Consider the following 26172-nt stretch of genomic DNA (forward strand, 5'->3'; position numbering starts at 1 on the left):
CCACATAACCCTTGATCCCCTAACTAATCAAATACCTGTCACTCTCTGCCTTAAGTACACCCAACGACCTCCTTTCCACAGCTACCAATGGCAACAAGTTCCACAGACTTTCGGTCCTCTGGCTGAAGAAATGTTTCTGCACCTCTGTTTTGAATTGACACCCTTTTATTCTGAAGTTGTGCCCTCTTGTCCTGGACGATTGTTGGAGCATCAATATCCTTATTGAAGGGAATCCCACTTATCTACTATCCTCCATGTTTCCTCATCTCCTCCCAGAAAAGTCTGGCTCTGACTTTGAACATTTTTGGCTCCTGTACTGGGGAAACATCTGCTTTATAAGTTCCCATTTGATATCTTTAAAATCAATCAAAGCCCTCCTTCATCCTTTAAATTCCTGAGGATACAGACCCAGTTTGTATTATCTTTCCTGCCTCTGTAGCTCTTGAATTTCAAGTAGTAGTAGGCTTTATTTGTCACTTTAAGGAAAAACGAGACAACGGTGCTACATAAAAACAACAACAACTACAAACAGCATAGGAACAGAAGCACCAGGTCCCCAGAGGCCGCTGCGAGCGACTGCTGTGCCGCCATCTTGCTCCTTAGCCATCACTATATCCCTGCGGGGCAGTGAAATATCACAAAATTAAACTCTCTCTTACACACACATCTCCAATCACACACAACTACTTAAAACATATATAAAAAAGCAGTGCCATAGTTTTCAGAGTCTGGGCCCATGGATACAGAAGAGACAGGTTGAAATATGTCTTTAGGTGTTAAATGTCCACTAGAGACCGATCACCCGATCCAAAGAGGCTGCTACAGGCTACTACCATGCTGCCAAGTTTCTCGGCATCTGGATGTTAAATTGACTTTTTTAAAGGGAAACCACTCTCACAGTTCACCTTCTCTCGAGGTCGAAGCCACGGAATCTTCTACCCGCTAAGGCCCCAGCAATCCTGAACACACATCGTCAGGATCCCCGAACCAGCCCCGCGACTCTGCCACTTGGAACACCTTGGGGCACCTCCAACTGCGCCACGTCATCTCCATCCCCAGCAACAGGCAATGTCAACTCCGGCACCGAAAACTGAAGCCAATATTGCCCCAGCAGAGGCCTCAATACCCTCAGCCTTTCAAGGTCACAAAGTAAGCTCCGTCCCCTGGTAGTCAGGTCTGTGGCCTCTGCTCCTCCTTTGAGTTCCCCATATTTCAACGTTTGACTCCCTGTGTTCCAGTCACCTTCCTCGTTAGCTCAAGGATTGAGCACAGTGCTACTTGAGGCGATTCCTGTAGCACCTGGTATGGAGAGGGCGCTGCAGGCTACAGCCATGCTGCCATCTTGGACTTTGGATGAAGTAAATATGCACTGCATTGTGTTCATTGCATATTATGTGCTCCAGTACCAATGGAGAGTCACTATCTCAGAGAATCTTTCCTAGACCCAACACACAAATGGCATAGTGAAGAAAGCATGTCAGTGCCTCTTCTTCCTCAGGAGTTTGCAGAGCTTAGTATGACTTTGGAAACCCTGGCAAATTTCTACAGTAAGCTGCATCTCAGTTTGGTGTGAGGACATTAATGCCCCTGAGAGTGAAAATCTTTGCAAAAGGTAGTGGACACAGCTCAGGACATCACAGGTAAAACCCTCCCACCCATTGAGAAAATCTACAGGGATCACTGCTGTCAGAGATCAACAGCAAGCATCGAGAATCCACACCACCCAGCACACGCTCTGTTCTCGCTGCTGCCATCAGGAAAGAGGTCTCGGTGCCACATGAGTCACACCACCAGGTTCAGGACCAGCTGCTCCCCCTCCACCGTTAGACTCCTCAACGACAAACTCAATCAGGGTTTCATCTAGGGACTCTCACTTGTGCACTTTATTTTTTTTGATCAGTCAATTTGTTTTCATTTCTTTATTTGTTTACATGTGTACATTCAATACAGTTTTTTTTTGCACTACCAGTTAAGTGATAATTTTGCATCGCCCACATGAAAAGGAATTTCAGGGTTGTATGTGATGTACTCTGACAATAATTTTTTTTTAAATGGCGGTGTTGCCGGAGCTGCTGTACTGGCATCGCTAACACTGGTGCAGGCTTGGGAGAGTGGAGACATAGTACTACTCCGAAGGGTACAACCATCCAGTCCTATACCAGCGGCTCTGTGCCGGCTTTAAATGGCCTGTGAAAGGAAAAGGTGATGTTTTATTTTAAGATCTTGTATTCGTGGTGGTCTGTGCCCAAGATGGTGGTGCCTGTGCTCAACAGGCAGCCACGAGGAGTTGCAGACTCTGGGGATCAATGGACCTGCGCAGGGCACCAGAAACTGGGAGAACAAACCCTTGTGGAGAAGAAGAAGCAGAGGAGATAACCCCACAGGGAAGGGTGACCACAGCACCGAACCAGTAAAAGGCTCTGTGGCTGAGGGACCCACACAACCTATGGGCTGTTGGCAACTTGAGGTCCAGGGACCCTCACAAGCTGCAAGCTGCTGGAGACTGGATCCATGGGAACCAGCTATCAGAACCTTGATTTGAGAGGGGACTGAGAGCTCCCAATAGGCCTTGGGCACTGAAGGGTTCCTGATTGTGATGGAGATTTGGATCTGGAGCTCAGAGTGCCGATGAATCGAACAGGAGTCTGTGCAGTTGCAGAGGCTGCAGGAGCGCTGGAGGCAAATCCTCGGACTCTCAGAAACCCTGAAAGGATTCTCTTTTGATTTTCTTTCTCTTTGTTTGCCTTATGGCGGCAGAAGGCAATTTTGGGTAATATTACATGTTCTGTACTATTACACAGCAATAAAGGAATCTTAAAATTTTGAAATCTTGTTTGCTTCTGCAGTATTAAAATACCACAAGTTAATGTTGCTCATTCATTACTGCCACCATCAATTCCAGTCTGTGAGTTGTTACAGTTCGGTTCTGAATGTCAGAATAAATCAAAGCCTTATAACAATTTTTCTTAGTCACCAGTAAGGTTCTAGTTGCATCTAATTAATTGACTGCAAAAAAAAAACAGATGTGAACTATTCATTAAAGGCACATTGCCCAGGGGAGATTAGGATTAGAATTAAACTTAGTGGACAAGCACAGGAAACTACAGGTGTTGGAATCCTGAACAAACAGTGAGAAGCTGGAGGGATTCAGCAGGTCAGCCAGCGTCCATGAAGAGACATGGTCAGTCACCGTTTCAAGTCCTTGTCAAAGGGTCCTGACCCGAAACATTGACTGCCCATTTCCCTCGGTGGATGCTTTCTCAATCGCTGTCTACCTCCAATTCCTCTTTGGTTTGAAATCAGGATTTTATATGATCTGCAAAGAGAAGATGGAGGAACTCAGCAGGTCAAGAAGTACCTATGGGGAGCAATGTTTCAAGACCTCAGAAGGTTCCCGACCCAAAAATGACTGTGCATTTCTCTCCATGGGTCCTCCAGCTCCTCTCAACTGGCTATGTAACATGTCGACTTCAAACTGGTCTTCACAGCAACCAGAAATGCAAAGCGCTATGTGAAGTTCCTCTTAGACGTGATTTCTTCAACAGGGACATTAAGCCTTTGTTCTTTTGCCATCCTGATAGTCTTTGTATGTCACAATTTCAGGCAAGAAGCAAGGCTGTCATAGATATTTTCTTTGGGGCTCTGGGTACGAAAGCCAAACTGTGTGTTTTCTATTTTCCCCATTGGCTGGACACTACGCTGGCGTGGGCAGATGGACTGGCCTGATCAGTGAGAACTGATGATGGGCTCTGTCTCTGCCATGTGTGTTGATGTCTTCATGAGCAGTTCCACAGGATTCAGGATGACTTTTGTGCACTTTGATACTTTGCCTTCTGAGCTGGCTGATGTAGTTCTCATTGGAGTTTGCAGACTCTCCCACAGCTGAAGCGGCAAGTTCCTGACAGGACAGGCAGGTGTGAGGTCTATGAGGTGGTGCATTCCTTGCTCTGTTCTGTCTAGGCTTCTGTATACTGTCAGCACATGGATTCAAGTTCTCAGTGCCCCCTTAAATACTCCTCCTCTTTGATCAGAGATTCCCAGGCATCAGCGAAGAAGTTGTATCAGGATTTATTGTCATGAACGAGTCATGAAATTCAGTATTTTGGAGTAGCATCATCGTGCAAAGATACATATTACATGCAAATGGCATGGCATGCCCAGAGGAGTTCACTGTGTTAAAAATAAACCAACTGCTTTATGAACTCAAACCTGAAACTTTGGTTATATCTCTTTACCTCCTGTGGACGCTGTGAGACCTGCTGAGATCCTCCAGCGTTTTTGTGCTTTTACTACAATCACAATACCTGCAGACTTTTGTTTTTCACTCTTTACTTGATGAACCTGGTAGGTCAAGCAGGTGTGGCAGATTATGTTATATTTTATATTGTATATAGATATGTTTTAAAGGAGATAAATTGTGGCCGTTTTTAGTGTAGGTCACATACAAACACTTCAAAACAGATCTCATTTAAACTGCCAGACAGTCCAGGCTCTGAGTGCCTTTCCACAAACTTTGAAGAGAGCCTATAAGGACTTAACAAATAGGTGTTAATTGGACATGCTGTGGAGTAAAGGATTATTGTTTTGGAAAGCAACAGATGAACGAACTCAGAAGATTTGGTCCGGAGCCGCAGTCTGTCTGAGTGCAGTTGGCTGTTTTAAGAGGGTCAGAGAGAGAGAGAGAGAGAGAGAGAAGCTTTTTCAGGTGCATTCTGTGCTAAAGAATGTGCCTCAAGAAGCAGAGCGTCCCTTTAAATTGCTATTCAGGAGCCAGCGTTGAAAGTGCAGCACTGGCCACCTGAAAGGACAGCTGCCCCGGGATGCGCATCTGAGCGCATTCCGGCTCCTGTCCCTTGGGCTGTCAATTCAGGATGGCTGGCTGTCAGCTGGGACAGCCAGCGCGGGCTATCAGTGCGGGACGTTCCCACACTGATCCCGCTGCCCCGCTCTCTCTCCACTCACAGGCCTGGAGCAGCCAGCGGGAGAGAAAAAGGCTAGAACGGCCGGCGGGTGAGTACAGCGCTTGAGTTGGGTATCGGCATTGTTTCGGCCATCCCCCTTCTCCCCCGCCAGCCGCTCCAGTCCCCATTCTCCCCCGCCGGCCACTCCAGTTCCTGTTTTCCCCTGCTGACTGCTCTAGCCCTACAGTCCCCACGCTGACAGCCCAGCCCTCTTCTCCCCCGCTGGCTGCTCTTGCCCTGTAGTCCCCACGGTGACAGCCCTGCCACCATTCTTTCCTGCTGGCCGCTCCAGTCCCCTACTACCCCGCCGGCCGCTCCAGCCCCCATTCTCCCCTGCCGGCCGCTCCAGCCCCTGCCAGCCACTCTAGCCCTGCAGTCCCCACGCTGACAGCCCAGCCCCCTTCTCTCCCGCCGGCCATTCTAGCCCCGCAGTTCCCGCGCTGACAGCCCAGCCAGCTGCCCCTGCCCCGACATCCTGCGCCGGAGGAAGGGGCAGCTTGGAAAGGGGCAGCTTGGAAAGGAGCTGTCAGGCACTCGCCAGCTGACTGTCATCCCAAATGCAGCCGCTTTTAGGAGGCTGCATTCAGATGGCTGGGGAGGCCACTGTGCTGCGGCGATTATCCCTCTCTGAGGACGTTACAAAGTTCACCTTCCAAGTGCCTCCTGCACATTCAGGTGGCCTCCCAACAGCTGCATATTGCCAAAATATGTGGCTTTACAAGCGGGGTAATTGGCCACCTGAAAGTGCTTAGAGAGAGAAAATTCAGTTCAACAGTTCAGCAGCAGCAGCGGGGACTGGAACAGGACAAGCTGGCAAGCTTGTGGAAAAATCCCATTTTGAAGATGGGTTGTGAGTTCTTAGTTCAACCTGCTCAAAGCCCTTGTGGTCCATACAAGAGGAGGTGGCTGGTTGTATAATGTTTCACTTGAAATAAGGGAAGCAGAAAAGGAACTCTGTGGTGATCTGATGAAAACCCTGATGGGGCAAGTTTCTTTAGTAAGGCAATGAAATGGCTGATCGGAAAGCAATCAGTTGTGTCCAACAAGCAACAAGTCTCTCTCTGAAAACCAACAAGAACCGTCCTGAGTGGTAACCACTTACCTTTCAAGCACCAAAGCATGGTGAACTTTATAAATGTTAAATTCTGTGCACGATATAAGAATTTCCTGCAACCAGTGAACTTGGAGGAGTGAGAAGTGTAATTGGACTGTGAATTAAAGAACTTTTCTGAACTTACATACTCGTGCGCTTAGAATTAGAAGGGGGTTAAGTTAGTAGTAATAATTTAAAATTTGATCCTGTAAAGCAACTTTTATTTAAGTAACTATTTGTCTTGGTGAATTTCTATTGCTGCTTGGTTTTGGGGTCCTGTGGGCTTGTCCACTGGGATAGTCAGTGTTTCCGATCAAGATCCCGCAGCAGGACTTAGAATGTAGAGGGGAGATAGCCGATTTAAGAGCCGGCCAGTATAAAGAGTAAGAATGTGCGATCTAGGTATCAGTGCTGAGAATATTGTCGTCAATTTCCTAGAACTAAGGTTAGCCCAATCACAGGAGTCGAGCTGTACTGTTTGCATTTGTACAAGTTTGGGAATGGACATTGAGAATAGACATGCACTGAGTATCTGCAAAGCTACAGTCGTCTACCAAGTACACTGCAGTGCATCAGCACCTGCTGGCCATAAAGTTTCACGGCCAGACTTTGCAAGAAATGCACCACATCCCATATGTCTGGAGGCACTTCTCTATGAAGATAGACTTTGGTGAGTAAAATTTCCATTGTCTTCAGTGCAGCAGTGAAATTTTAACCTAGATGGAATGAAGGGGCATTTTGATGGTCAACTCCTTGAGTGCTGGAAATGTGAAATGGAAAATACTGAAAGTACAGTACTGAAAATACAGCAAAATTCCTAAAATCTGGATTTTCAGGTTTTCCAGATTCTCGGACAGTACATCTGTGGCGCTTACACAGCGCACCCATGTGCACAAGTAATGCTTGCATGCCACAAAAGCCAAGAGTTTTTGAGAAGTCTAGATTCTCGGATGGTCTAGATTTCAGGTGAGTGTTTTCAAGAAGTCTGGATGCTTGGGTGATCCAGATTCCAGGCTAAAGTTTTTGAGGTCTGGATTCTCGGGTGGTCTGGATTTCAGGTGAGTGTTTTCAAGAAATCCAGATTCTTGGGTGATCCAGATTTCTGGCGACTGGATTTGTGGAATTTTACTGCACTGGTTGGCAATCAGTTGAGAGTTGGGTGCTGCAGGAGTTGGTGCTGGGCCCGCAACTGTTCACAATATATAATAATGATCTGGAAGAGGGGTCAGAGTGTCGTGTATCTAAGCTTGCTGAATTGAGTGGAAAAGCTAATTGTGCAGAGGCTATGGAGAGTCTGCAGAAAGATAAAGATAGATTAAATGAGTGGGCAAGGGTCTGGAAGATGGAGGACAATGTTAATAAATGTGAGGTTATTCACTTTGGAAGGTAAAATAGAAGATCAGATTATTATTTAAATGGCAAGTGATTGCAGCGCGCTGCCGTGCAGAAGGACTTGGGAGGGCTTGTGCATGATTCTCAAGAGATTGGTTTGCAGGTGCAGTAATCTATCAAGAAGGAAAATATAATGTTGTCCTTCATTGTTACTCACAAATTTAGAAGAATGAGAGGGGATCTTATAGAAACGTATAAAATTATGAAAGGCAATAACGTAGGTAAGTTATATCCGTTAGGAGGGAGACCAGAATAAAGCAGCTGAAGCGACCTCAGTAAATATATTTAATCAAGGTTGGATAGATTTTTGGATAGTTTGGGAATTAAGGGATATGGGGGGGGAAAATGTCAGTGGAGATGAGCCAATCATCAGATTAGCCATGATCTTAGTGAATGGAGGAGCAGGCTTGACAGGCCAGATGGCCGACTCCTGCTCCTATTTCTTATATTTTTATGTTCTGAAATGGAATACAGGAGCATTTTGACGATCATGACACCGAGTGCTGGAAATGTGAAATGGAAAATACTGAAAGCACTCAGCAGGTTAGGCAGCATCTTCAGAGAGAAAAGCAGTGATGCGGCACGGTTCATGTAGCAGTTAGCGTAACGCTGTAACAGCGCCGGCGGTTTAGGGTTGAATCCAGCGCTATCTGCACAGAATTAGTACACTCTCCCCTGGTCTGCGTAGGTTTCCTCTGGGTATTCCGGTTTCCTCCCACCCTTCAATATGTTCAATTGGGCTGAACGGGATCATGGGCCAGAAGGGCCTGTTACTGTGTTGAATGTCTAAATTAAAAACAATATATATTGTAGTTCAAAGACACTTCATTAAAATTGGGAAAGAGGAAATGTAAAGTGATTCTCCATTAAACATAGATCCTGGCACCACTGAATTCCATTCCTTTTTATTGAATGAAATGCTTGATTTCTATTTGCTGCGGCCTCAGATTTCATGCACTTCTTTAAATAGCACTTGGTTATAAATCTGCTGCTAAACTTCTGCCAGAAGTTAAATCTACCTTCTTTAAAATGTACAGCCTCACCTCCCAAATTGATCCTATGATTAACAAATTGTGTGCAGCATTAGAACAGCCAGGACATGCAAGTTATGAAATGGTAGATTCGTAACAGCAATGTGTATGACATTCTTGGCTGAAGTCCCCTTGAGCAAGAAACTGCAAGAATATGGTCATTAATCAGTGTTCCCACGTCTGATTAAATTGTATGGCAAATCCTTTGTCACTTTCAACTGATGGCCCTAACCTAAATGACAGAAAAGCAGCAGTGGGTGCTGCCAGGTACAATAGGGCAAGATCAGGGTTAGCTGTCAGGGCCCATCAACAACAGCAGGAGAGGAGTTGGAAAGTTTGTGATATGGTACAAAAGTAGCAACCTGAGTCTAAATGTGGATAAGACGGAGGAGATGATCATGGATTTCAAGAGGACCAGGAATGACTACCCTCCTTGGAGTCCACTCAACTAGTAACCTATGAGGAGGAGTCAAGTGATGGAGTAGTGGCCAGTCAGGGAATTCCAGCCCTCTTCCGAAAAGTAAAAAAAAATCACACAAAACACAAAGGTACAAGACTAAAATTTAAAACAAAGTAAAAATAAAGGTGAGAAGAAAATGGCAGCGAAGAGAGAAAAGTCGAAAACAACGGGAAGAAGAGAAGAAGAAAGAACGTCAGAAGAAGAAGCTGAAGGCCTTACCTGTCCGAGGAGGCCCGCCGCGGAGAGAGAAGCCCACTCCCTCAGGTCAGTGGAAGTCCCGGGCTCGGGACTATAAAAATGGCTCGCAGAGCCGAGTAAAAGTGCGCAACCGCGTATGAAAAAAAACACACTGACGGGAGGGGGGAACAGCTGCGGAGTCGATCTCCACAGCTGAGAGAGACACCTGCAACACAGCAGCAGGTGCAGAACACAGACAATAACGACAACAAGAAAGAAGAGGGTAAAAAGAAAACAAGGAAACAACAGATGGTCAATCCAGAGGAAGAAGAAGAAGAAGAACAGAAAGAAGTGGAGGAAGAAGAGAAAGGCAAGACAATGGATATATCTTTTTTTAAAGAATATATGGAATCAGTGAAAGAATGGCAATTACAAGAATTTAATGAGATAAAAAGAAGAATTAAGAATGCAGAAGAAAAAATGAATAAAATAGAAATGGTCATATCAGAGATAGGAAAAAGTGTGGAAAATGTGGAAGAACGAGAAATAATCGTAGAAATGGAAGTAGAAGACTTAAAAGAGAAATTAGAAGAATCTAATAAAAAAGTTAAAGAGGCACATGAGCTGTTAGGTCAGAAGATAGATATAATGGAAAACTATAATAGAAGAAATAATATAAAGATAGTGGGCCTTAAGGAAGATGAAGAAGGCAAGAATATGAGAGAATTTATAAAAGATTGGATCCCCAGGGTCCTAGGAAGACCAGAATTACAGGAAGAAATGGAAATAGAGAGGGCACATAGAACACTAGCCCCGAAAGCACAACCGCAGCAAAAACCAAGATCCATTTTAGTAAAATTCTTAAGGTATACAACAAGAGAAAATATATTGGAGAAAGCAATGAAGAAAATAAGAGAAGACAAAAAGCCACTGGAATACAAAGGTCAAAAAAAATTTTTCTATCCAGATATAAGTTTTGAACTCCTGAAGAAGAGAAAGGAGTTCAATACAGCAAAAACGATCTTATGAAAAAAAGGATATAAATTTATGTTAAAGTACCCAGCGGTACTTAAAATAGCTATTCCAGGGCAGCAAAACAGACTATTCTCGGATCCAGAGGAAGCACGAAAATTTGCAGAACAACTACAAAACAAGCAGAGAGATGAAGACATGTAATGAGAGTAAAAATGACCACGAACTATATGTATATGGGTATATGTGTGTGTGTGTGTGTGTGTGTGTGTATACATGAATGTATCTGTATTTAGAGGAAAATATATAGAGTATAGATAAGAATTAATAAGAGAAGGAAAGGGAATAGAGGGAATAAGGAGGGAATTAAAAGAGTGACCTTTGTTACATATGAAAATTGAAATCTTTTCCGGGGGGAGGGCTGGGTGGGGAGGAGTTATGGTCACTGCAAAATCAGTTGACGTTTGCGAGTGAATTCGCAAATCCAAATGGAGAGGGGAGATGTGGTTGCCCGACAAGGGATAAAGGGCAACTCAGGAGGGGGAGGAGAGAATGGGGTTAAAGAAGTTTTAAATAGGAGGATAAGGAAAATGTTTGATGTTTTAGAAATGTTGTCTTATAAAGTGTTCAAAACAAGAAAGCTGAAATGGATAAGAAGGAAAGGTGATGATGGAGAAACGGAAAGGGAAGATAAACAAAGTATGAAATGGCTACGCTGAACCATATGACTTTAAATATTAACGGAATACATAACCAAATCAAAAGGAAGAAATTGCTAAATTTACTGAAAAAAGAAAAAATTGATATAGCATTCGTGCAAGAAACACATTTAACTGAAATGGAGCATAAGAAATTAAAGAGAGATTGGGTAGGACATGTAACAGCAGCGTCAGATAATTCAAAAGCTAGAGGAGTAGCTATATTAATCAGTAAAAATGTACCAATTAAAATAGAAAAGGAAATAATAGATCCAGCAGGGAGATATGTAATGATAAAATTTCTGATATATTCGGAGTTTTGGAATCCTCTCAATGTATATTCACCTAACGAAGAAGATCAAAAGTTTATGCAAGATATTTTTTTGAAGATAGCAGATACGCAAGGGAACATATTAATAGGAGGGGATTTCAACCTTAATTTGGATTCAAATATGGATAAAACTGGGAAAAAAAATTAACAGAAAGAACAAAGTAACCAAATTTATAATTAAATCAATGGAAGAAATGCAACTTTTGGATATATGGAGGAAACAACACCCAAAGGAAAAGGAATATTCATATTATTCGGGTAGACATAAAACATACTCAAGAATAGAACTATTTTTGTTATCAGCTCGTATGCAAGATAGAGTAAGAAAAATAGAATATAAAGCTAGAATATTATCGGACCACTCACCCCTGATATTGACAATAGAGTTAGAGGACATCCCTCCAAGAATGTATAGATGCAGATTAAACTCCATGCTACTTAAAAGGCAGGATTTTAGAGAATTCATTGAAAGGCAAATTAAAATGTATTTTGAAATAAATACCCAATCAGTGAAAGATAAGTTTATACTATGGGACGCAATGAAAGCGTTCATCAGAGGGCAAATAATAAGTTATAAGAAGAAGGACTATAATCAGGAAACAGAGCAGTTGGAAAGGGAAATAGTAAATATAGAAAAAGAATTAGCAATGAAGGAAGATACAACTAAAAGAAGAGAATTGGCAGATAAAAAAAATAAAATATGAAACACTACAAACATATAAGGTGGAGAAGAACATAATGAAGACAAAACAGAAATATTATGAACTAGGGGTAAAAACGCACAAAATTCTAGCATGGCAGCTTAAGACAGAACAAACTAAGAAAATGGTATTGGCATCAAGGAAAAAAGACAAACAAATCACATATAATCCAACGGAGATCAATGAAAACTTTAGAGAATTCTATGAACAATTATACCAAACTGAAAACGAAGGGAAAGAAGGCAAAATAGATGAATTTTTAACTAAAATTGAACTACCAAAATTACAAATAGAGGAACAAAATAAATTAACAGAACCATTTGAAATAGTAGAAATACAAGAGATAATAAAAAAATTACCAAATAATAAAACACCAGGAGAGGATGGATTCCCAATAGAATTCTATAAAACATTTAAAGATTTATTAATTCCTCCCCTCCTGGAAGTAATCAACCAGATTGACAAAACACAAAGCTTACCAGATTCATGTAAAACAGCAATAATTACAGTAATACTAAACCAAGGGAAAGATCCACTCGCACCAGCGTCATATAGACCAATATCATTACTTAACACAGATTATAAGATAATAGCTAAACTATTAGCAAACAGATTAGCAGATTATGTACCTAAAATGGTAAATCTAGACCAAACTGGATTTATTAAAAAAAGACGCACAACAGACAATATTTGTAAATTTATTAACTTAATTCATGCAGTAGAAGGGAGTAAAGCGCCAACAGTAGCAGTTTCTTTAGACGCAGAGAAGGCCTTTGACAGAGTAGAATGGAATTATTTATTCAAAGTATTGCAAAAATTAAGTTTACCAGAGAAGTATATTAATTGGATTAAAGCATTATATGGGGCCATTGGCGAAAGTGACAGTAAATGGATATATATCAAAGCAATTTAACTTAAGCAGATCAACAAGGCAGGGATGCCCACTATCACCCTTATTGTTCGCGTTAGCTATAGAACTGCTAGCAGAATTGATAAGAACAGAAAATAATATAAAAGGGATAAAAATAAAAGACAAGGAATATAAAATCAGTTTATTTGCGGATGATGTTATAGTATACTTAACAGAACCAGAACTATCAATAAAAGAATTATATAAGAAATTGAAGGAACATGGAGAAGTGTCGGGTTACAAGATTAATGTAAATAAAAGTGAAGCAATGCCAATGAATAATGTGGATTTCTCAAAATTTAAGAAGGAATCACCATTCAGATGGCAAATGCAAGAAATCAGATACCTAGGTATACAAATAAATAAATATCTCGGCCATCTATATAAACTCAATTATTATCCACTAATAAAAAAATTACAGGGCGATTTAGAGCATTGGAAAGATTTACCATTAACACTAATAGGAAGGATAAACTGTATTAAAATGAACATTTTCCCAAGGATATTATACCTATTTCAGGCATTGCCAATACACTTGACAGAGAAATTCTTCAAGGAATTAAAGAAAATAATAAGGAAATTTTTATGGAAAGGGGGGAAACCGAGGATAGCACTAGATAAATTAACAGAATGGTATAAACAAGGAGGCTTACAACTGCCAAACTTTAAAAATTATTATAGAGCCGCACAATTAAGATACCTATCAGATTTTTACCAAACAAGGGAAAAGCCAGATTGGACTAGATTAGAACTAGATAAAATAGGGGAAAAGATACCTGAACACATATTATATAAATGGGATGAAAAATTGGTACAACGTAGGAGTTCTCCAGTATTACATCATCTGCTCAATATTTGGAAGAAGATTCATGTAGAAAGGAATAAAACAAATTACCAATTACCAAAACTAATAATGACGCAAAATCAGTTACTCCCTTTTACAATAAATAACCTTTCCTTTAGAGAATGGGACAAAAAAGGGATCAAAAGAATAGAAAATTGTTTTTCGGGAAATAAATTATTATCCTTTGAACAAATGAAGGATAAATATAATATAACTCACGATACAGTGTTGGCATACTACCAACTGAAATCCTACTTGAAGGACAAATTAGGAAGCAGTCTGAGGTTACCAGAGGGAAGTAACTTTGAATATGTGATTACAGATACAATGATAATCAAAAGATTTATAACAAATATGTATATTAAACTGCAAGAAAAGGAGAATGAGGAAACAAATGGTAAAACTAAACAAAAATGGGAACAAGATTTAAATATAAAGATAAAAAAGGAAACATGGGAGAAGTTATGTTCTGGAACGATGAGAAATACAATAAACACGAGGTTACGTATGATACAATATAACTGGATACACAGGCTATACATTACACCTCAAAAGTTAAATAAATGGGACCCAACAGTATCTGACAGATGTTTTCGTTGTAAAAAGGAAATGGGAACAACAATTCATGCAATCTGGACATGTGAGAAAGTAGAAAAATTTTGGGAAGATCTAAACCAGATATTAAATAAAATTACAGAAAACAATATACCAAAAAACCCAGAGATCTTCCTCCTAAGTAACATAAAAAGCAAAGAATTTGCACTTGATTTGGATGGTGCACAAAAAAGATTTGTTAAGATAGCTCTAGCCGTAGCAAAAAAATGTATTATGTCAACCTGGAAATTGGAAGATAATTTGAAAATACAACAATGGTATATAGAAATTAATAAATGTATTCCATTAGAAAAAATAACATATAGTTTAAGAAATAATATTGAAATATTTGAACAAATATGGGAGCCTACATGAAACACAATAGAGAAAACCTACCGGGGACATTTACCACCTAAATTAACGAAAGGAGAAGGAAATGAAAAGAATTGACTCAGTGGAATTTCTTGTTTATTTTTATTGAATGACAACATTGTTTGACTGGTTTAATGTATCTTAGATTTTGTACTTTAAATGGATAGTGGGGGAGGTAGGGAGGGTGGGATGGGAGGGCGGGGGGGAGAAAATGACACTGTATATATTTGAAAAGGAAAATGTATGTATGATGGTAAATGTGGTTTATGGTGTGAAATATAAAAAATTTAAAAAAAACTAGTAACCTATCGTGGAGACACCACTTCTCCTCACTTGTCAGGAAAGTACTTTTCTGAGAAGACTGAAGCAGGAAAGGCTACTGGTCGCCATCATGTCAACCTTCTACCGGAGCTCTATCAACAGCATCTTAGCCGGCTGCATCACAGTGTGGTACGGTTGCTGCAGAGAAATGGATCGGAGGTCCATCCAAATGACCGTTACTGTGGCAGAGAGGATCACTGGAGTCTCCCTCTCTCTACATCAATGTGATTCACCGGGATCGATGTCTGAAGAGGGTGCACAAAATTGATGAGGACCTTTGTCACCCCGCACAGAGCATCTTTCAGCTACTCGCGTCACGACTATCAGAGCGAGCACCATTAGGTGGAGGAATAGCTTCTTCACACAGTCAGTGAAAATGCTAAACAACCAAAGGAACTACACACATTAGCCATCCAAGGCACTAATGCACAAAACAATATTTATTCATTTATTTGTATCTATGAATATTTGTCCTCCATATGTATTGTTTGCATGTATATGTGTTATGTCTGGTTGTGTGTGTGCATGTTTTCCCGGAGGTCCAGTGAACACTGTTTAATCAGGATGTACTTGTCCAACCAGGTGATAATAAACTGGTTTTAATGACAGCTCATGTCTGTATCTTGAGCCCCAGTTCCAGAAGTCGCACTTAATGAATGGTCTCTTGATTCATAGATTAATAATTACCTGGTATCGACACCACAAAAGAATGGGGAAAGAAGCAAAAGTTAAAGATCTCAAGTTATCTGCAGTATTCCAGAATGTTGAACTGAAATAAAATAGTTGGAAACTTGTGATACAGATGAATAGAATAAGCAAAAGCCACAGATTTCCTCCTTGACCTTAGCCTTGATAAGGTATTCACCTCTGAAGCATTGACTGACCGTTTCTACACATGGATCAGAATCAGAATTTATTGTCATGAACATATCATGAAATTTGTTGTTTTGTGGCAACATTGCAGGTGCAAGTATTGCTATAAATTACATATAAAAATAAATTTAAAAACGAGAAAATGAAGCCGTGTCTAGTTCGTTGTCCATTCAGAAATCTGATGGCAGAGGGGATGAAGCTGTTTTTGTACCATTAGATGTTTGTCTTCAGACTCCTGTACCTCCTTCCTGATGATAGCAGTGAGGAGAGGACATGGCCTGGGTGGTGAGGGTCCTTGAGGATAGAGGCTGCTTCCTTAAGATACCGCCTCTTGAAGGTGTCCTTGATGGAGTGAAGACTGGTGCCCATGTTGATACTGGCTGAGTTCACAATTCTCTGAGTCTTTTCCTATCCTGTGCATTGGCACCTCCATACCAGAAAGTGATGCAAGCAGTCGGAATGATCTCCTTGTATAAATTTGCAAGGGTCTTTGGTGGCATACCATATCTCCTCAAACTCATGCCGGTCGAGCTGCTGGTGAGCCTTCTTTGTGATGCTGTCTGACCTGCTGAGATCCTTCAGTAAGTGGTCACGCAGCAGACTGACACGTGAAATTTGAAGCACTTGTCCCAGATGTGAGGATTTGCAAGTTTTTTCAGGAAACTCACACAGTGGAGGAAGTGGGGGTCAGGTAATTATTTATCAGGTAATAGAGTATGTTTATTGTAGCAGAAAACTTTGAAAACACCCAGCCAGTCAGGCAGCATCCATGGAGAGAGAAACAGATAACTTTTCAGATCAGATTTCAGATTTACTGTCAGAGTACATGCATGACATCACATACAACTCTTAAGGTTTTGTTTCCTGCAGGCGAGGCAGAATGACCACTTATTAGTAGTGCAAAAAAAAAACTGTACTCAACGTACGCATGTAAACAAATAAAGAAATGTAAACAAACTGACAGTGCAATCAAAGAGGAAAAAAATCAATCAAGTGCACACGTCAGAGTCCTTAAATGAGTCCCTGATTGAGTTTGTGGTTGAGGAGTCTGATGGTGGAGGGGGAGCAGCTGTTCCTAAACCTGGAGGTGCGAGTCTTGTGGCACCGAGACCTCTTTCCTGAAGGCAGCAGCAAGAACAGAGTGGGTGCTGGGTGGTGTAAATCCTTGGTGCTCTCCGACATCAGCGTTCCCTGTAGATGTTCTCGATGGTAGGGAGGGTTGTGCCTGTGATCAGAACTGGCACCACAGTATGCAATCCTCTTCCTGCTCTCCACAGATGCTGCCTTACCCCCAAGTGGTTCCAGTTTTTTCTGCTTTTATCTCAAATTTCTATCTTCTAGATTTTGGTTTGACCATGTAGAAGTTACAGTACTTTTTATACGTAGTTCTCCCATTTCAGGGCACCATAATGTTTGGGACATTTGATTTCCCAGGTGTTTGTGAGAACTTGGGTATGTTGAATTGCTTCGTTGGTGCATGTATACAAGAGCTGGGCTTGCTTCTAAGCTTTTGATCATCTTTGGAGTTTGTAGTTGCCATTTTTCAACATGAGGGCCAGAGTTGGGCCAATGAAAGTCAAAGAAGCCATTTATGAGGCTGAAAAACAAGAATGAAACAGTAAGAGACATTGCCCAAACCTTAGAATGACCAAAATCAACAGTTTGGAATATTATTAAGAAGAAAGAGCGTACTGGTGAGCTCAGTAATCGCTCAAAGACTGGGATTCCAAGGAAGATCTCCACTGCTGATGACGGAACGATTATCATCACAGTGAAGAAAAATCCCCGAACGAACGTCCGACAGACCAGAAACACTCTTCAAAGGCAAGTGTGGATGTGTCAATGACGATTATCTGTGGAAGACTTCATGAACAGAAATGTAATCTACACTGCAAGATGCAAACGGCAAGTTAGTCACAGAAACAGGATGGCCAGATTATAAAAGAGTCTGCAGAATTCTGGAAAAAAAGGTCCAGTGGACAGATGAGACCAAGATTAACCTGTATCAGAGTGATGTCAAGAGCTAAATGTGGAGGTTTAAAGGAACTGCCCAAGATCCAAAGCATACCATCTCATCTGTAAAACTTGGTGGTGGGGCTGTTATGGTCTGGGCATGTATGGTTTCCACAGCTACAGGTGCACTTATCTTCTGAGGTGGGAAAATTCTTAAATGGCCAAGTCAGTCACCCAATAAAATCCAATTGAGCACACCTTCCATAAGCTAAATAGAAAACTTAAAGGGACAAGCCTCTGAAACAAGCATCAGCTGAAAATAGCTGCAGTAGAGGCCTGGCGTAGCATCACCAGGGAAAATACTCAGCACCTGGTGATGTCTATGAATCACCATCTTCAAGCAGTCATTGCATGCAAGGGATATGCAACAAAGTACTAAACATGACTACTTTAATATACATAAATGCTATGTCCCAAATATTATGGTGCCCTGAAATGAGGGGACTATGTATAAAAAGTACTGTAACTTCTACATGGTCAAACTCAAAATGTATACAAATAACCTTGAATAAAATCTAGAATATGCACTTTAGTCACATGTGAATTATCTGATTACAAATTTTAAACTCTGGAGCACAGGGGCAATAAAGGGAAAAAGTGTATTTGCCCCAAATATTATGGAAGACTCTGTACAGTGATCAAAAATAAATATATTTAACAATAATTTATGGATTATTATTTATCTCACTGCCTGCAGGAAGGAGCTATTTCCCAGCCTGATATCATGGTTTTTACACTCTCTGTACGTCTCCTCAGTCCTGCACTAGTTGAACAACTGTTCTCTTGGAAACAGGAAATTCTTGCATTGGATCAGCAATATAAGGAGTAAACTACCGGGCCCTTTGAACTTACCTACCCCACAATTTAGTATGGCCATGGCTGACCTACCCTGGCCTTAACTCCTCTTTTGTGCCAGTTCCCTGTGGCACTCATTTCCCCAATCTTTATCCAGTCCATGCAATACCTTTGTCACAAATGGTGAAGAGTTTTAAATCTGTTCACTGTTACGAGCCCAGAAGACCCCAAAACCCAGCAGCAATAGATATTCACCAAAACAATTGGTTACTTAAACAAAAGTTGCTTTTAATTATCTTTAAACATGAATCAAACATTAACTTATCACTAACTTAACCCCCTTCTAATTCTAAGCACACGTGTATGTAATGTGTGTGTAAGTTCAAAAAAATTCTTTGGTTCACAGTCCAATCTCACTTCTCATTCCTTCAAGTTCACTGGTGGCAGGCAATTCTTATACTGTACACAGAATCTAACATGTATAAAGTTCACCAGGCATTGGTGCTCGAAAGGTAAAGGGTTACCACTCAGGAAGGTTCTTGTCAGTTTTCAGAGAGAGATTTGTTGTTCCAAGACATCCACAGCTGATGTACTTCCATTAGCCACTTCAGTGTCTTGCTGATGAAACTTACCCCTTCAGGGTTCTGCAGATGATAACCTCTTTCATTCAGGTCACCTCAGAGTTCCTGTTTGTTTCTCTTATTCCAAGTGACAGCCACTCCTCTCCACTTACATGAACCACAAGTGCTTTGACTAGGCTGTCTTATAAATGGGCTTGCCAGCTTGTCCTGTTCCAGTCCCAGCAACTTCTGATGGCTATAATACTGTACAAGTGATCTCTGCTTCTCTCTCTTTCTCTCTCTCTTTCTCACAGAGAGAAAGTCTGTTTGACTCTCTCTGCTTACAAAACCATATGATCCTCTTACAACAGCAAGTTCTTCCAGACAGCAGCGGCTCCAGCCTGCCCTTTCATCTGTTGCCTTTGGTAAACAACAATCCATTAGTGAAGTCTCTTGAGCACTCTTCAAAGCTCTTGCAAAGACTGTGAGATGCCAATATGTCTAGCATGGGACAGAGCTCTAGTATTTCAAATAAGATCTGTTTTAAACTGTTTGTATGTGACCTACTCTAATAAACCTTTCCCAATTTATCTCCCAAAAACATATCTCTATATATACTCTGTCACATCACTCCTTCAGACATTTACAAGAGGTGATGTCTCAAGAAAGCAGCCTCTATCCTCAAGGACCCTCTCCACCAGTTCATGCCCTCTTCACACTGCTACCATCAGGAATGAGGAGCCTGAAGACGAACACTCAATGGTACAAAAACAGCTTCTTCCCCTCCGCCATCATATTTCTGAATGGACATTGAACTCACTTTTTCTTCTTTTGCACTTTTTTTAATGTAATTTATAGCAATATTCTGTACAGAGTGAAGGGAGGAAAGTTTAGGGGAGACATGAGGTAAGTTTTTTTACACTGAGAGTTGTGGGTGCATGGAATGCATTGCCAGGGGTGCTGGTGGAGGCTATAACAATAGAAGCATTTAAGAGATCCTTAAACAGGCACATGGATGAAAGAAAAAAAGAGGGTTACAAGGTAGGAAGGGTTTAGTATTTTTGGTAGGAATATATAGGTCAGCACAACATCGAGGGCCGAAAGGCCTGTATTGTGCTGTAATGTTCTATGTTTAATATTTGCATCAGTAATGCTGTTGCAACACAGTGATCTCATGACATTTTCATGACAGTAAATTCTAATACTGATTCTGATTGATTGAGCTATTACACCTGACGCTGGACGCTGGTATGGTTGTTGTCCTGCATTATTTTCATTGACCTTGTTCAACACAATTACAGGTATGCAACCAGCACAGGACAAACATGCATCCCACAGGCATCAGGACAGTGCTTGTTGTAGCCCAAGCAGGAGAAGGACTCCGTCAGAAAATGCAACGTTACCAGGTACACCTTAGCATTCACGTTTTGGTACTATGCTTTCCCTTCATAACCTCTCTAAAAAAAGTGCCAGATAATCCCTTCATTAACAGAATTAAGTCAAGTTTATTGTCATCTGATTGAACAAGAACAACCCTTTGAAACAGCATCCTGGGTGCAAAACATGCAGACATACATACAGATAAACAATACAGGTGCAGGACAACTACTTCATCTTTACAAATAAATATTCTTTTGTGAATATGAGGGTCTCGGAGGGTGAGTGCAAGCAGTCGGTTTGAGCATTCTCACTGCCTGTGGGAAGAACCTGTTCCCCAGCCTGGTGGTGCTGGCTCTGATCCTCCTGTACCTCTTTCCTGATGGGAGCAGCTGAAAGATGCAGGGTGGAAGGGTTCCTTAATGATTTTGGATGCCCTCTTCAGACAATAATCCCGGTAGATCACGTCGATCAGGGAAAGGGAGTCTGCAGTGATCCTCTTTGCCACTCTTTTGGTCCTGTGGATTGATCTCCGATCCATTCCTCTGCAGCGACCATATCATGCTGTGATGCAGCCAGTCAGGAAGCTCTCGATAGAGCTCCTGCAGGAGGTTGACATGATGGTGGCCGGTCGCCTTGCCCGCCTCAGTCATCTCAGGAAATGTAGTCGCTGTTGCACCTTCCTGACAGTGAGAAGATATGTGTCCATGATAGGTCACTAGTTAAGTGAACTCCAAGGATCTTGGTGTTCTCCACTACAGTGCTCTTGATGTGTAGTGGAGGGTTGTTGTTCTTGGTCTTCCCAGTCTTTGATCATCTCCTTCATCTTGCCACGTTGAGTCTCCACAGTAAACACTATTGTGTGAAGAGAGGTTGGGAAGGATTGCCTCCATTCACACAAGTTTGCAAACAGAAAGAGAACTGGTACCAGATGTATTGGAAACCTCAAAGCCGTGCCCAGCTTCTATGTTGCACGCTGAATTATATATTCTGTTTTTGTACAGTAAAAAAGTTACCCCCTGAATGAAATTTCTGTGGTCACCTATTTCAATTCCCCGCCCCATTCCCTTGCCAACATGTCTTTCCGTGGTTTCATGAACTGCCAGACTGAGACCACCAGAAAATTGGAGGAGCCACACCTTATATTCTTCCTGAGCACTTTCCAGCCAGATAGCATTAACGACTACTTCTCTGGTTTCCATTCATCTCCCATCTATCCTTATGTCTCCTTTCCCCTCACTCTGTCTCTCTATCTCTCTTCCCTCCATCTCCTTTCTCCCACCCCTGCATTGACAGAGCCAAATCCTCCCCCCCCAATCAATTCTCACCTTTTCTCTCCCGTCTTTTTATCCATGACCAATTAACACCTTTTGTCTGTTGCCCCCTGCCCTTTTTTTCATTCTCCTCAGCCTTTTAATTCAGGCATCTGCCTGGTTTCTGCTCATACCTTGAAGAGGGGCTCAGGTCTGAAACATCAGTTATATATCTTTACGGACAATGGACGCTGAAAGACCAGCATTTCTGTGTTTTTTTCAACATTCACAGTGTCTGCCAACTTTCATGTTTCACTACAGGAATCATTATGTCTGTGTAAAGAAAATAGATAGGGCAGTCGCATTCTCACCTCTAAGTCTTCCCAGAGGCTGAAGATCTCAAGGCAGCTCAGGTACTGAACAGCCTATAGCCTGCTTTTGGGGCTGCATTACTTAAATTTTGTATCCATGGTGACCTTATCTGGACTTTGGTGTGTGGAATGGTCCCACCTCAAGGACCTGTTTATTTCTGCTGAGAATTCAGGAAGGAGGTACAGGAGCCTGAAGGCAAACACCCAACAGTACAAAAATAGCCTCTTCTCCTCTGCCATCAGATTTCTGAATGGACACTTCTTCACTTTCTCTTATTTTTTGCACTAATTTAATTATTTTAAATGTAATTTATAGTAATATTTGCACCTTTAATACTGCTGCAAAACAACAAATTTTGTGACGTTCATAATAATAAATTCTGATAATACAGTTTATACTGTGTTATCACCTCATCTCTGATAATAGAAAAAAAACTGAAATAGTTTTACTCAACCTTCGAGGTAACCCACTTTGTGACTATCACGAACTCAGTAACCACATCACACACCCTTCACTCAGATGTGACCTCCAAACTGGGGTGAAGCCATAATCCCGTGTTCCTTCTGCTTCTCCTTCGTCATGCTTCAAATTACATCACGTCAATGGGCGGGAGTATGGCTACAATGGACAGGAGCCGGAGTGCACTCTGAGTTTCCTCCCATGCAGCTGTCCCTTTCAGGTGGACAGCACAGCAGTTTCAGGGCTGCCACCTGAATGATGATTCCAAAGCTCTGCATCTGCTTCTGCAGGCACATTCTTGGTGGAGAATGCACCTGAAAGTGGCTTTTGTCTCCTGTGCTTCTCCTTCCGAATGGGAGGGGGGTTGTTCTCCTTTAACAAGCCGATTGGAGCTGTCAACATAAGGGCCAGGCAGTTGAACCTTGCAGAGCAGTAGTGTGTCTCTGCTCTCCTGGATTTGGGAAAGCAGCATATGATCTCATGTGCCCTCAAACATTGCATGTGGCCTCCAGGACCCCCTGTACTAATTAATCATTTGTTCAAATAGGTCTGTTTCTGAATGGCTTACTTGTCCATTTGGATTCAGGGTTGACGCAAGTTGTGGGTGTCCTCATGATTTGGAAATGCTCACTTTTTTGCAAAGTTAAATGCAGTGTTGGCATTAATTTCGAGAGGACGAGACTATCAGAACAGGCATGTAATGTTGAGACTCTAAAGCACTGGCGAGACCTCAGATAGAGTATTGTAAAGTTTTGGGCGCCTTATTTGAGAAAATATGTACTGGCATTGGAGAGGGGTGAGAGAAGATTTACCAAAATAATATCAAGAATGAAAGGGTTAGCATATGAGGAATGATTGTTGGCTCTTGGACTGTACAGATTGGAGTCTAGAAGGATGGGGGAGTGGGCCCTCATAGAGGCATTTAGAATGCTGAAAGGGCTGAGCAGTGTAGATGTGGTAAGATTACGTGGTAAGGGAGTCGAGGACAAGAGGGCACAACTTCAGAAAATAAGGGTGTCAATTTTAAAGCAGATGTGGAAAAATTTCTTTAGTCGGAGTGTCATGAGTCTGTGGGACGTTGCCACGGGTGGGTGTGGAAGCGAGGTTGTTGGGTGTATTTAAGGCAGAAATTGATTAGTCAGGGTTTCATTGGTTACAGGGAGAAAGCCAGGGAGTGCAGCTGAGTGGGAGGACGAATCAGCTCATGGAGTAGAAGGATGGAGGTGTCTCGATAGGCTGATGGACTTACTTCGGCTCCTATGTCAATCACAGTGCACAAACGTGCTGGAACTGAAGGCCATGCGGCATCCACAGGAGGTAGTAATACCTGACAAAGAGCCTGTGCATGAAAAGTTGGTGACCTTTTACAGGTCACCCTGTGCATGATATGTGACCTGCTAAGTTTCTCCAGCACATTTGTTCATGGGTCTGCAGGTTTCTTGTTTAAACTACAATCACAACTGTAGGGGGAAGAAAGTTGTTCTTGTGCAGCTTTATGGGTGGTGGGGGGGGGTTGGGGGGAGCCATACAGATCCTTCAGTTTCTTCTCCTCCTCAATCATACAGAGTTGGTAGGTTAATTGAATGTAATTGGGCGGCATGGGTTTCAGTGATCAAAATTGGCTTCTACTGTGCTCTATCATTACATTTAAAATTGGATTAATTTCAATCAGACGCTTGTCAATCCCACTGAAAGAAATCTAATAAAGTCTCAGCAGTTCTGCTTTTGTTAGCATGTTCAAGGTAATTTCAGTTTAAAAAAAACCATACAGGAAGGAGATAGATCAGCTCATTGAGTGGTGACACAACAACCACCTTGCACTCAACATTAGCAAAACCAAGGAGCTGATTGTGGATTTCAGGAGGGGGAAATCAGGAAAACACAAACCAGTCCTCATCGAGGGGTCAGCAGTGGAGAGGGTCAAGAACTTCAAATTCCTGGGTGAAAATCCTGAATTTCAACATCTCCAAGGATCTGTCCTGGAGTCTCCATGCAATCTCTTTTTTCTTTTAAAATATTTTTATTGATTTTAATAAAGAATTCAATAAAATTATATGGATGGTCGCACAAACTAAATAAAGCATTCAGTAATTTGTAGCAAAATAATTTAATTGATTGACTAGTATTTTCAGTTGTATGAGGTGAGGAGGAGGATGGGGGAATAAATACAGACTCTGTTACATGAATGTTAAAAAGATTACTGGGGTATATGGTTTGTTTGAATTTTATGAGTCTATGAAAATTAAAATATTTTTAAAAAACATTCAGTATATCAAAAACATACGGTATATAATTTGTAAATCATATTTTACAAATGATATTTTTTTAAAAAGAAAAAAAACTAATAAAAAAAGAAAATAATAAAAGGAAAAAAAAACTCAAAACCCCTGCCTAAACAGTGTTACCAAATGCTATATATATGATTGATATTAAAAGAAAAACGAAGGTAGAAAAAATATATATGAAAAGAACGTGGAAAAGCTGAGTCAGATAATTTCATTGCATTGAAGTGAAATTATAAGGTAAATGATCCCCGTAACTTCTGGAATCTTTTTATTAACTGAATAGCATGATGTCAGCAAACACTGATCATGAGTAGGCGGGCAGCATCTTTTCATTTCAGTAAAATTGCACGCTTCACCAAAAGAAATAGCATGACTTCCATTGTCCCGAAGAGGGCCACCAAAGGATTCGGTATTAAATCTATATTAAAATTTTTTGACAAAGTATGGAAAACCTCTCTCCAATATTTTTCTGGACTAAGATGTCTTGAACATATGAATTAATGACACTTCTCCAGTCTTACACCTGTCACAACAGGGAGTCATATCGGAATAAAAATGAGATAATTTAGCCTTTGTTCTCTGTGTACCCCTTTAAATTGTAATAAACAGTGTCGAGCACATAACGAAGAGTTATTAACCAACTTAAGAATTGTGTCCCAAACCACACCCAACATAGTCAAATTTAAATTCTGATTCCAAGCATTTTTAATTTTAACTAACGAAGTCTGATTTAAATATTGTAGTCGCACTAGGGCACACAATGAGAGAAAGAACCCTGCAAAATCGAAAGTGAGTTGAACCAACTAACTTAAATCCCTCAGAATCTCATGACACGAGCCTCCCAGGTCCTTTATGACATCAGTCACCAGGCTGTGGGCTTGCCCTGTACCCATAGCTCTCATAGTCAGATCTGCCTAGATTTGCCTGTGACTCTGTGGGCCGGTTCGTGGGCAATCCACCACATGACGAACCCTCCTCCCCACCACCAGAACTAGCATGAGGAGGTGTGGAGTCCATGGCAAACACCTCTTTAGTCCGTTTGGGTGGGAAACCTCGTCAGCATGGGGGTAACACAGTCACAGGGTGTTCCAGGTCTAGGTGCGCTGGCTTGAGGCGGTCAATGGTGAAGGTCTCATGGTTGCTTACGACAAGGACGCACGTGGTTCCGTTCTGACACGCCACCTTGAATGGACCTTCATACGGTCGCTGGAGTCGAGTCCAGTGTATGCACCTGTGGATGAAGACATAGTTGTAGTCCCGGAGGTCCTTGGGGACAAGGGAAGGTGTCGGGCCGTGGCACAAGGTTGGGACAGGAGCTTCTGTTCCTA

General features: G+C 41.6%; 1 protein-coding gene across 11 annotated transcripts in view; it reads left to right on the top strand.

Annotated features, from left to right (window-relative positions):
• Nucleotides 1-26172, top strand: part of ash1l (ash1 (absent, small, or homeotic)-like (Drosophila)) — a 371451-nt gene that overhangs the window by 186423 nt on the left and 158856 nt on the right. For 10 of the 11 annotated variants that reach the window (XM_069940548.1, XM_069940547.1, XM_069940556.1 and 7 more), the window contains one exon: nt 20400-20504. The exons of the other annotated variant lie outside the window; for it this stretch is intronic. In XM_069940548.1, the coding sequence (XP_069796649.1) occupies nt 20400-20504 (105 nt within the window). The remainder of the gene's footprint in view (nt 1-20399; nt 20505-26172) is intronic. 11 annotated transcript variants of the gene reach the window in all.

Source organism: Narcine bancroftii, chromosome 5 (genome assembly GCF_036971445.1).
Source record: "Narcine bancroftii isolate sNarBan1 chromosome 5, sNarBan1.hap1, whole genome shotgun sequence".
NCBI lineage: Eukaryota > Metazoa > Chordata > Chondrichthyes > Torpediniformes > Narcinidae > Narcine > Narcine bancroftii.